This window comes from Colletotrichum phormii (assembly GCF_030913505.1).
Source record: "Colletotrichum phormii strain CBS 102054 chromosome Unknown BDP81scaffold_17, whole genome shotgun sequence".
Taxonomy (NCBI): domain Eukaryota; kingdom Fungi; phylum Ascomycota; class Sordariomycetes; order Glomerellales; family Glomerellaceae; genus Colletotrichum; species Colletotrichum phormii.
This window is the reverse complement of record NW_026851459.1, coordinates 719704-731718: the sequence shown is the minus strand read 5'-3', so window position 1 is coordinate 731718 and position 12015 is coordinate 719704. Positions and strand designations below refer to the sequence as shown.

General features: G+C 57.8%; 4 protein-coding genes across 4 annotated transcripts; 2 read left to right on the top strand and 2 right to left on the bottom strand.

The window, feature by feature from the left end:
* Positions 1-383: 383 nt before the first annotated feature.
* BDP81DRAFT_463380 (uncharacterized protein) lies at positions 384-1755 on the top strand (the record flags this gene model as incomplete). The annotated part of the gene is made up of 2 exons (XM_060594010.1): positions 384-530; positions 592-1755. The coding sequence occupies 2 exons, from the start codon at positions 384-386 to the stop codon at positions 1753-1755; spliced, it is 1311 nt and encodes a 436-aa protein (XP_060442309.1).
* A 974-nt stretch (positions 1756-2729) lies between these two features.
* On the bottom strand, positions 2730-5097 carry BDP81DRAFT_326406 (uncharacterized protein; the record flags this gene model as incomplete). Its single annotated transcript, XM_060585061.1, has 2 exons — positions 2730-4657; positions 4704-5097. 2 exons carry the CDS (start codon positions 5095-5097, stop codon positions 2730-2732), a joined length of 2322 nt encoding a protein of 773 aa, XP_060442308.1.
* A 464-nt stretch (positions 5098-5561) lies between these two features.
* BDP81DRAFT_326103 (calcineurin-like phosphoesterase) lies at positions 5562-6782 on the bottom strand (the record flags this gene model as incomplete). The annotated part of the gene is made up of 1 exon (XM_060585034.1): positions 5562-6782. One exon carries the CDS (start codon positions 6780-6782, stop codon positions 5562-5564), a length of 1221 nt encoding a protein of 406 aa, XP_060442307.1.
* A 1141-nt stretch (positions 6783-7923) lies between these two features.
* BDP81DRAFT_434286 (uncharacterized protein) lies at positions 7924-11670 on the top strand. Its single transcript, XM_060590950.1, has 5 exons — positions 7924-9292; positions 9337-10540; positions 10587-10670; positions 10718-10889; positions 10942-11670. Exons 1-5 carry the CDS (start codon positions 8040-8042, stop codon positions 11202-11204), a joined length of 2976 nt encoding a protein of 991 aa, XP_060442306.1. The 5' UTR covers positions 7924-8039; the 3' UTR covers positions 11205-11670.
* The last annotated feature ends 345 nt before the right edge of the window (positions 11671-12015 follow it).

Below are 12015 nucleotides of genomic sequence, written 5' to 3'. Positions count from 1 at the left end.
ATACTGTCCTGCTGGTATCCAAAATCTCGCGATAGCTTCATTTCATGAAAATGCTCCCATCTTCAACGAGGTCTCGCAATGACGTCATTGGTCATGGACCCCTACTTTACTGCAGCGAGCTAAACCATTCTCGCTTTTTGGACCCACTTCCATCGCATTCCCTATTCGGAATGCGAGGTTCAGCTGATTGTCTGATTTCATCTCATTCGTCTACTTTCCGCCATGAAGCAGACTCACTCAATCTCATTCTATCGACAGCTTCACTGGCCGAATGAGCAATTGTCTCATTCCGGATGACTTGCCTGGCTTCTCGGTGCTAAGAACTCTCACTTCATCTCACCCCAGCAACCATCCCAAAACCACTGCACGGGACGATCTCGACAATGCCAGCATCAAACCCCTCCACCTCCCCAGACGCCACGCCTCTGTCCCTCCGCTTCATCGACTCCACCCACACAGAGCCAAAGAAGAAGAAGGCTCACAGGAAGAGCAGAGGCGGCTGCACGCCATGCAAAAGGAGGAAGGTAAAGGTAAGTCCCAATGCCTCACAGTCCAAGGTCCCCAGACACACAAGACTTACACGGGGTTCAGTGCGACGAAGCAACCCCCTGCGCAAACTGCATCCGCCGCAACGAACCATGCACACGTCTGCAACAGTCCTCCACCCCGGAGACAACGTCGCCCGCCGCCGCCAGCACAGGACCGGCACGCCCGTTAGACCCCTCGGGACCTGTGAACCTGCTTCACATGCAACTCCTCCACCACTTCCAGCACGCGACGATCCCCACCCTCTGCTTCGCCGACGTCTGGGCGTCCGTCCTCCCGCTCGCCTTCCGGGCAGAGTACCTCATGACGGCCATCCTCGCCGTCTCGGCACGGCACCTGAGTACCCTCAGACCCGAGGACGCCGTCTACGAGGAAGCGAGCCTGGCTCTGCTCTCCCGCAGCTGCGCGCTCTTCGGCGCCGAACTCGGCCGGGACGACGAGGCTGGTGGAGAGGGGTACGACTCGCTCTTCTTCACGGCTCAGCTTATACACTATCTGACATGGTGTAATCTCGACTTCATCGACGGCTCTGACGACACCGGCGCCACCCTAGATCTCTCCCAGGACCAGCTCTTCCTCCTCAGCTCCGGCTTACGAGTCTTCCTCTCCGGGACCCGGGCGCAGGGAAAAGACAGCATCTTTACCAAAGCATGGCAAGATGCCCCATGCGACGCGCTCGACAAGATCGTAACGGAACAGGATATGGATCGCAGCCGGATCCAGACCGCCTTGATGGATCGATATGACGAAATGACGGCCGAAAGCCAGACACCACCACCAAACCCCTCCTCGACGGGCAGCCAAGGCACCGTCGCCCCGGAACACCACCACCACCACCACAACAGCAACGCAGACCGCCAACGCGCCGTATCCGCCGGCATCGTAGAGCGGCTGTCCGTCATCCTAGCCCTCTGGCACCACCGCGCCACGAATCCCCAGCCCCCCGCGAGGCCCGACCTCGAGCGATACATCCTCGCCTTCCCGCTCTTCTGCTTCGGTCCGTTGCTCGACATGATTGTTGCAAACGACCCGAGGGCGCTGCTGGTGCTGTACCACTTTTACGAGACCTCGCGGTTGCTTCTCGGGGAGGAGGAGGAGGAGGAGGGGGAGGGGAAAGCCACGTGGTGGGCGTGTGACAGACTCAATGCCATGCCGAAGAGGATTGAGCGGGAGATGCGTAGGCGGGGTATACAGCCCTTGGTGATGTGATCTGGGCCCCGACAAACCCGTTTGTTGATTGTGGCAACTGAGTCAGGGACAGACCCTCGTCACAGCACATTCCTCGCGCGGTATCACCAGGGCTGATCAAGAAAAGGCGCCATCAGAAAAAGATGAGCAAGAGAAAACAAGACGTTTTTTCCAAAGGTGGCAAGAAGACAAAAGAATGTATCGCGGAATGCGGACCCAACCATCTATCGAAAACCGCATACCAACCACCACAGCAAGGGGACGCGAACAACAAATTACCGTCTAAAAACACCCCCTTCCTCTACTAGCAAAGAAGCTCGTAAATAGTCCAACAAATCATTCCCATCATCCAAGAACGCAACTCTGCGACTAACAAACGAGTCCGTCGCAAAACCCCATCCTCCCTCCCCTCCCTCCCCTCCCTTTAAACGCGCCGCCGCGTCTAAAGTGTTGCCAGTCCACCGCGGCGTACCGGAGCAACCCACCTCAAAAATTGCCAAAACGGGCTGGGCCAGCTGGGACGCAGGGAGCTCTCCCGATGCGGTTAAAGCGCAGGATAGCAAAGCTAGCTCCCAGATTAGCGGTACCTCCTCCAACCACCACCACCACCAAACGGCAAAACGTACGACCTTTGGAGGTTTCTAAAAATCCTCCCGCCTGAAACTCTTAGCATTTTCTGTATCGGCGGTGACATGGCGGGCTAGACGGAGCTAGAACGGGGGGTATCCACATTCGCGGGATCCAGAACCGCGCCGGCGATCTCTCGACTTACAAGTTAGACTTCTTTTCTTAGCCCGGCGTCCGTGGTGGCGCTGGCGTTTGTTTCCCTCTCGTTCACGCGATAGCGGTCTTGGGACGAGTAATGTAGAGTGTTGCTCCATTCCGGAGACTTGATATGGTATTGATGAAAATGTTTCTTCTCTGTGGGTATCAAAATAGATGTGACAAAATAAAACTCCGTTTACACACTTTTTTCGTGTGCTCCCTATGCAATTCTACCTCGGCCTGTACCGTTCCCATAACGCTCTTGTAATGAGCCCAGGGGCTCCCAGCCCCAGCTCAAACGGCCCCCTCACCGACTGGTCTCTGTTGGACGATCTCGCCGGCAGGTATGGCGGGGGCGGTGACGGGCTCCGAGGGGAAGACACCGTCGTAGTAGTGGTGGTGGTTGTTGTCGTGGGGGACGCCGGCGGGGCCCCTTGTAGGTACTCGCTCAGCTCGCTAATATCCATCCCAGGCCTAGTGGCGTCCGCCACATGGCTCGTTTGGGTGGCCGGTGCCGCAGGGTCTTGTTCGACCGTGCTTGTCGGTGATGGCGGGCTCACACTCGCATACTGATGCGCGGATGTCTCGTTCCTCTGTGCGGTGCTGGACGAAGCTAGAGCGGCGAGCTCGAGATCCTCCTCTGACCTGCCCGCGGCGCCCCGTACGACGACGCCGAGCAGTCCATCCGTCTCATCCAGCGCCCCCATCTCCTCCCGGCTGGCCCGGCCCAACAGCGGAAAGTCCACCGAGTCTCTTAAGTGTGCTCCCAGCCTCATCATGGCAAAGGCGTCCAAGGTGTCGGTCCAGGTCGGCAGGCTGTAAATGTAGCAGACGAGGAGAATGAGTGCAACGGCTTGCATGCTGATGAGCAGGCTAATGGCAACGGTGGCGCCCACGGTGTACCGCGGTGCGACAAACTCGGTGCCGGCCAGGTTGTAAATGGTCCTTGCGGCGTCGTTGGATGCCGCGTCTTGTAGGACGGCCACGTTGGACAAGTACATGCCGACGCCGAGAGTGCTCTGCGCCACCTTGACGTATTGAAGGCCTTGTGCGATCCGGAATAGTGTCTTGGGAAGCTCTGCAAGCGAGCATCCCTGGTAAATGGACGAGTACCACGAGTCGTAGTCGTCGTTGTGAGAGTTGTACGGCAGCTGCCACGCACCGAGAGGCGTCGGCAAAGAGCACGCCTTGCGTTTCGCATCGCTGTCGGACATGGTGTTGTCGGGCACTTGGCCGTCCGGGAAGGTCTGGCTCAAGAGGTCAAGCACGGCCTGTGGGTAGGAGCCGTTGCCAAAGAGCGCCTCGGCGGTAGACCGCAGCGGGCCTTGTGCAGAGGTCCAGCCGGAAAATCGGTCACGGTTCCAGTCGTCTTCAGACTCGTTGGTGATGAGGTTGCCCTGCCAATCGTAGTCGTGGAAATGCGCTGCCATGTCTTCGTCCGAGGGCCACTCGCTGATGATGTCGGATGGACGCAATCCCGTCTGAAGGTTGCCAATCTCGAAAAAGGCGCGGGTGGTTTTGGCGACACACTTGATGGTGACGTTCTGAGCCGGTTCCGATAAAAAGTCTTGAGTCTTTGCTGCTTCTGGGCTAATCTGCGCGTCAATGTAGAGCACTTCATCGACGTCTTGTCGTCGCCTCGGGGGCACCCCACGGGCTGCAGGGCCGGTGTTATTGCGAGGCATGCACGTTCTCACACTGATGCCGAAGCCTTGGAGAGACGTTGCGTACCCGTCGCAGTTGGCGGGGTACTCGTCTGCAACCTGGCAGGCTGCGGTTGAGCTGAGCCGGATGGAGTGCTGTCGGAGAGGTCCCGTCGTGACACCCGCGGGAATTGCTGATACCCAGAACGAGTCGTTGTACGTCTGGTCCTCTCCCGTAACGAAGCTCCGGTGGTTGTCGTCGGCTCGCCACAGGTTTTCTTGGATGTCGGCCGAAGTGATGTTGACCAACTTTGTTCTGACGGTGTTGACGAACTGGGAGGCGTTGGCCTCTCGGAGCAAGACGGGCTCGGCATCCTTGCCAATTGTCTGGGCTGGCTGTCCCTTGCCGTCGCATGTCCGGTCCCATTTACTCAAAGGTCGGAGGCTGTCGCATGAGTACACCGGGCGGCTCGATGGCAGCATCAGCAGTGACTGCAGTGGCGGCTGTACGGCAGCTGTTGCATGTTAGAATGAGCAGCCCCCAAAAGACTGGTCACTTACTGAGAAGAAGCAGTCCGGTGGCCAGCAGGAGGTAGGAAGACGACTGTCCGCTGGAGACAAACGCTGTCCATTTCAAGTCGGAAATGGCAAGCAGCTGCCTCACGGTGAGGGTCTGCTGCTTGGCTCGGCGCTGGGAGAAGACGACTGCGCCGTAGGCTAACAGCGCGGCAACGCACGGCAGAGCAATGACAGCCGCCACAGTGCTGAAAAACGAAGCCGCAGCGATCCAACGGTGATATGAGTCGAGGTCTTGCCGCATAATGATCCCCCACGGGTCGGATGTTGTTTTTCGGTTAATGACGCAAACGCAGAGCCATGGCACGACGAGCAGCACCAGGTAGGTGACGAGTATGTAAATCGGGCGGCGAGCGTATCGCAGCGGCTGCCGAGACATGTCGACCGGCTTCGAAGCCGTGTATCTCGGCGGCGGTCCTTCTGTCCGAGTCTGAATCCTGTCCATCGTGACTGTCCTTTTGGAAGGTGCAAAGGACGAGGAACACCAGACGAAGGAAGACATAATAGTATTATGGCATTGCCATGATTGCTTAATTGGCTGTTTGGCGCCTTTTTAGTTTGCCGCGAGGCGTTTGCACGGTCGCCAAGGGCTGGCTGACGGCAGCTGACCGCAGGGCGAATGCTGCAATTTCCGTGCGAGCCTAGAGGAATGCGTGCAGGAATGAAGTGATGGGGCACAGCGTGCACAGCATCCTTCGGGACGACTGCTTGCCCACGCATGTTTTGCTTTTGAGACCAGTCAGTGTGCGACGGAGCGGGACATGGCATAGCTCTGCCGGTGCCAAATAAAGAGTGCAGGATGAGGCCGTCATTCTGTTGGTTGTGCATCCCGCATGGGTTGGTTCATTCCCCATTGTAAGTGTCCTGGCCGTAGGTCTCGTTCAGAGTTACGCGCGTTATAATTTCTTCGTTTTCCATGCGGACCCAGCTCTCCACCGACATGTCTGGGTCGTCGCCCTGCGTGAAGGAGAGCTTAATCATCCGAGCGCCGCGTTCCCAGGTGCCATAGCCGCCGTAGCCCGTGTGCTTTGCAAAACAGAGGAATGGGGCCTCGGCGCCGAGTCCGGCCTCGTGGCCGGGCCAGGTCGAGCACCACGAGTCGCCGTGGTCGTGCCCAACATAGATGCTGTGGAGACCCTCGGCCTCGAGCAGCGCCTCGACGAAGGGGGCGTCCTCGCCGCCCTCGCCCTGGATGGCTAGCGGGCTGTCGGCATTCAACCCAGGAAACTTGGCCGGGTCGAGGTTGGTCTGCTGGGCAGCTAAAAAGACGTGAGGGGGGATGTGGACAAAGGCGACGCTGGGAATGACACGGCCGTGCTTGTCCTTGAGGTCGTCGTAGGTTTTGGTAAACCATTCGGCCGTCTCGGGGGCAACCCAGTTTGGAATGTCGTCCATGTTATCGGAATCCGTCTGGTAGCTAGTGCCGCCCCGGCTGTCAAAGAACCACAATAGCAGGATGGGGTCCTTGGAGTCTCCCTCGTAGACAGGGACGTAGTAGTTTGTGATGCCCGGGAGATTGTCGCCCATGGACGTGGTGTAACAGAGGTCGTAGCCTTTTTCGGCACGGAACAGCTGCTCGCGGTCCAGGGTGTGCTTGGAGTCGTGGTTCCCGTAGACGGATGCCCACCGCTGGTTCGTCTTGACGAGGGGCGCGACAATCTGGTCAATGTAGAGCGTCGAGTTCTCCTTGTGGGTATCCTCGCCAGTAATGAGATCGCCGTTGAACACGATGAGGTCGGGCTGTTCGCTCTTCATGACAGATTGCATGACTCTGGTGGAATTATTGTCCTGGACAATGCCCCAGCCAAATTCCTGCTCTCCGTAGTGCAGATCGGAGAAGATGGCAATGAGGTAGTCGCGCTGGCCCGACACCTTGAGCCTGGGCTTGCTTATCGACGGCTCCGTCAACGGCCACTTGCCGGGCGAAATCTTGGTCATCATCATGAACATGGCGGCGAAGCTGATGGAGAAGACCAGGACGAGCTGACACACCCTCTCGGCCAGTCGAAAGGATGACTGCGGCGGGCGCGGCTGCACCGCCTGCTCCAGCTTGGATTCCGGCATGATGGAGTGTTGTACAGTCGGTGTATGAGGTGAGGGCAATCAAAGAGATGGGAATTCGGTGAAAGACAGATCCGCGCGATGCTTGGGGATCCAGCCAAAGAAACAAAAAAACAATTTGGTCGAGTATAAGGTGGAAGGGAAAGAAAACAAAGTTGTCGATGGGATTCTGACAAAAGATGATGCCCTGCAGATTGCTAAAGGTGACTTTTCGCCCGGGGAGCTTCAAGCGGTGCTGGATGCAGCTGGGGTTCCAAGGGCCAAACAATCCCAAACAGAGCCAAAACGGGCCCACTGTGGCAGATGCCGTTTTTGGGGGGGCATAGTCCCACCAAAACCGAGGGGCCCAAGCCAACCGGGAAAGACGAGACGAAGACAGGCGGGAAGGACGTGCAGATGGTGCAGAAACATCTGGGCAACTGGGGTCACCGAACCAGACCACATAGGTATGATATGGATAGTGACAAAGTGCAATCGAGTGCCAGGATGCTCGTCTGTTCATCGCGTCGCCTCATCTAAATGATCTGCCATTGACAACTGGCGCTAGAGGCACGGCATCACAGATCGAGACTCCAGCTCACAATCCGCCGACGTGTCGAGAATGAGACTGTAGCGACATTAATAGAAGTTAAGAGGCCGGTCCGGTGAGTTTCCTCCCATGATGGCAAACTTTGCTCAACGACCCGACTCGCGAATGACCCGGGTGTGTCTGTGCCTCTATGGTGACTGTTGGAAAGTCTATCCTGGGCATTGGTGGTCGTGGCACCAACCAGTATTCATATGAACATCAGAATGATAATACGCGCCTCTACGGAGTACTCCCGGTCATTTGGACGCGTCTTCTCACGATGCTACTGTTGAGTTGCGTCACCCCATGAGACAGAAGTCCCTTGCACTTTCCCTGCAACGAAGCTCCTGGTCGACGATAAAGCTTCAGTGGGTCAAAGTATCCTCTTCGCTCCATGTTAGTAAGATATATTCAACTCCATAGACATCACTAACAAATATCGTTCCTTATCGGATTGAGTACATACCCCGTGCCCAAGCTCCAGCAGCAACTCAATTGCACCTTCCCAACTTGTCCAAGCTGCTGGGGACCTTCGTTGCTCCTACCTCGGACTGCGTGTCGCAATCGAAAGTTCTTCCGATCTGACATTTGAGCTCCTTGCAAGCCAATAATGTGATGTTCCTCGTTTGCATAACTTAACCTCTGACCCCAATTGTCAGTCACCATTGCTCGCGACATTGCACCGTGTTACAATGGCACAACCACACATCCCCTCCAAGGAGGCGGACCTCTTCCGGGACTCTTTTCCGGTCCCACCCCCGTATGAAGCCGCCGCTTACCCCCGCATCCGGCCCCGCTGCACTCTCCTCCGAAGCCTCATCTCGCCCCGCGTGCTCGTCTGCGTATTCATCGGTGGCTTGCTCGCCTGGCACACGTTTCTCATTGAACGAGAGACTGTCATCCGCGATGCTACGAGGCATGCGTCTCCGTCGGCCCATCTGGCCTGCTTCGATGAGTCCTTGAAGCACTGCGCGGCTCTCAAGACGTTTCCCAAGAGCCCCCAGCCAGAGTCCCGCAAGTCCAATTCGAGATGGAACGCTGTCCGTGGCCAAGATACGCCGGTGGTGCTGCGCAATATGACCTTCTTTGACGGCGAGTCCATTGCTTCCGAGCCAATGGACATCAAATTTGAAAAGGGCTTGTTCACCGAGCTGGCAACAACGGCATCCAAGTCCATCAGCTCTGATGGCGCCACCGAGCACGACTTGCACGGTCGCTTCGTGACTCCCGGTCTCGTCGATATGCACTCGCATCACTCCGCCAGCTTGTGGCCGGCTCTGTCCGTCACCGAGGACGAGAACGAAATGACCAAGACTTACGGCCCGCTCACCCCGATGCTACGAATCCTCGACTCGATGAAGGCGTACGATGACGCCACTCGCATCATCATGTCTGGCGGCATCACCACGTCGCTCATCCTGCCGGGTTCTGCCAATATCATGGGTGGAGAGGGCACCGTGATCAAGAACGTCCTCAAGTCGGGAGAGCTGGGCGAGTACGTCGTCGAGGAGCTGCTGCTTGAGCGTGATATCCCCATCGAGGAGCGTCATCGCTACATGAAGCTGGCCTGCGGCGAGAACCCCAAGCGCATCTACGGCCACACCCGCATGGCCAACGCTTTCATCCTCCGCGAGCAGTTTGCCAAGGCCAAGGAGCACATGCAGAAACAGGACGAGTACTGCGAGAGCGTCGCCACCGTGTCGACCTTGTCTGATGGGGTCAAGGACCGCTTCGTCCGAGAGTCTGGCAGCTTTCCCGCCGACCTCAAGCTCGAGTCCACCGTCGGCATGCTCCGCGGCCGAGTCTCCATGCAGAACCACTGCTACCTCCCAGAGGACTTTGAGACCATGCTCCGGGTCACTGGCGAGTACGGCGTTCGTGTCCGGGCCTTCCATCACGCCCTCGAGGCCTGGCAGGTTCCCGAGATGCTCAAGGCGTACGGCGAGTAAGTGACCAACTTCCACCTGTGGACTATACTGACCAGTGCAGAAACGTCACCGTCGCCACCTTTGCCGAGTTTAGTCTGTACAAGTTCGAGGCCTACGCACCGAGCCTCTCCGCGGGCAAGATCCTCAACGAGCATGGCATCCCCGTGGCCTACAAGTCAGACCACACCGCGCCCGAGACGAACGCAAAGTACATCATGTTCCAAGCGGGTGTCGGCCACGCGTTCCACCTGCCGGAAGAGAAGGCTCTGCAGTCCGTCACCTCTATCCCCGCCAAGGCCATCGACCTGGGCTACCGCGTTGGCTACGCTCGTCCTGGCTACGACGCGGATCTGGTTGTCTGGGATGCCCACCCGCTGTCCATTGGAGCGACTCCCCTGCAGGTGTACATTGATGGCAATCCCCAGCTGAAGCACCACATTGTTCAGGAGAGCATGGGCAAGACCTTTGACGAAGCATCCGCCAAGGAGTCCCTCCCCGTGAAGCCCAACATGCGAACGGAGCTGGAGCCAGAGAAGAGGGATGCGTTCTGCAACAAGACCACAAAGGCAAATTCCAGCTTCGTCATCAACGGTATCACGAGCACGTTCCTGGAAAACCACCCCCAGGTGCCCACCGTCTTCCGCGATGTCAGCGGCGAGAACTTTACTCTTGTGATCAACAGCGGCAGGGTCGCCTGTCTTAGCACGCCCGAGAACTGCTCGGCGGCCGTCGGCAAGGTGGCATTCAAGTCCGACGTCACCACCCTCGACCTATCCAACGGTCACGTCCTGCCCGGCTTGACGGCCCTCACAGCCTCCCTCGGCATGGTTGAGATTGCGACCGAGGACTCCACCGGAGACGGCTATGCCGACCCGAAGAAGGACGGAAACGACCCAGAGAACCTCGACTACGCAAAGTACGGCGTCCAGCTGGAGGGCAAGGCCTTTGCCCGCGCGCGCCTCGGCGGCATCACCCGTGCCATCACCCCGCCCCTCAGCTCCGAGGGCGGCGCCTTTGTCAACGGCGTCAGCGTCGGCATCCTTACGCGCACCGATCGAACGCTCCTCGACGGCGGCGTCTTCCGGCCCGAGGTTGCGCTTCACGTTACCATTGACGACAAGGCAAAAGAGAGCGTGGGTACCATTAGCACCGCTGTGAAGAAACTCCGCAAGATTCTCGCCGACGGCCAGGGGAAGCACAATGAGACGACCTTTGGCGAGGTTGCGTCAGGCAAGCTGCCGCTCGTGATCAATGCCAATAACCACGTGGGTCTACCATTGAACGTATCAAAGACGAAGCTAACAGGAGCAGTGGGACATTCAGCAAATCATCAACATCAAGAACGACTTTCCAGACGTGAATCTCGTCATCCAAGGCGGTGCCGAGGCGCCCTTGGTGAGTACACACAGATGCTACAGCACAATAGGTCTAACGCAGAATAGGTTGCCTTGGAGCTTGCAAAGTCCCAGATCCCCCTCATCCTCACCGAGACTCGCCCGGCGCCCTCCTCCTATCGTCACCGCGATGCCGTCGTCGGCCCGCCCCTGACCCCGAGCGTCGCCCGCATCCTCAGCGAGGCGGGCGTCTACTTTGCAGTCGCCATTGTCACGGATAGTGAGTCGCATGATGTTGCAGCACGGTCTACAGAAGAGCTAACACATGCCAGTCATGCCCGCAGACTACCGCATCCACGACCTCGCCCTTGAAGCCGCGTGGGCCGCCAAGTACGCCAACTTCGGCGAAAAGGAAGCCATCCGCCTCGTGTCCGGCAACGTCGAGGACATTCTCGGCCTGCCCAAGAGCAACGACATTGTGGTGTGGGAGGGCAGCCCGCTCGAGTTTGGCGGCACCGTCGCCCTCAGCTTTGAGGCGGATCAGAATGGCAACCTCGAGGTTGCCGCTTGCTGGCCGCAGGAGGACGACCGGTAGAGAGGGGTATGACGATGCCGTCCCGATGGAGGGTCGGATTGGATAGTTCGCTGAATCTGTCTCGGGTGAGGGGAAAGAGTATTGGATGTTTATATGACTGCGCAAAGTATGCATGACGGATGCCTCTTTCCGCATGATAAGATCCAGGACAAAATGTATATCTAGATGTTGTATACAAAAGTACATTCACAGCTCGCTGAGTGGTCGTCAAGTGAGGGGCACCGTCACGCATATACAAGCCATGCAAAGGGCCATGCCACATAGCTCGGCGTACGACCTGTGAAGTTGTCAGATATAAACTACGCGGCACATCCAGAGTCTGTCACAAAAGTCATAAACACGACGCCACTATCCGGAAATCAAAGCCGCAGTGTCATGGACCGGGACAAGACATAGTCGTCTCTGCAAAGCGATTCGTTCCCGGACCAAGACACAAGAATACAACCTGCAACCAACAGATGGATAAAGTCTTGCGTCGGAATAACTTCTGCCGAAACTGGGCATCACTGACACTTGCGTGACCCCTCCAAGACTCTACGCAGCTTCCCGTCGATACTATCCGCGCGGGACCGTGACTGTCAGCCCTAACCCCGACGCAAGCCCTTATCATCGGAGCCGGGAACGCGGCACATGGCCAAACAGGCGCGCACGTACAAGCTCACTCGCAAGATGTGCCCGGGGGGAGGGGTTTGCCAAGGGAGGCAAACAATGGAGCTAGGCGATTGATGGTGAAGTGCTAGCGAGGCCGCTCACGCAGGGACGGGAGCAGATGCGATAGCCGATTCCACGAAAGGGCCTCGGCATCGGATGG

Coding starts and splice junctions, on each gene's coding strand:
- BDP81DRAFT_434286 (XM_060590950.1), top strand. CDS start 8,040: ATGGCACAACCACACATCCCCTCCAAGGAGGCGGACCTCTTCCGGGAC. Junction 9,293..9,336: donor ATGCTCAAGGCGTACGGCGA/GTAAGTGACCAA, acceptor TGACCAGTGCAG/AAACGTCACCGTCGCCACCT. Junction 10,541..10,586: donor TGATCAATGCCAATAACCAC/GTGGGTCTACCA, acceptor TAACAGGAGCAG/TGGGACATTCAGCAAATCAT.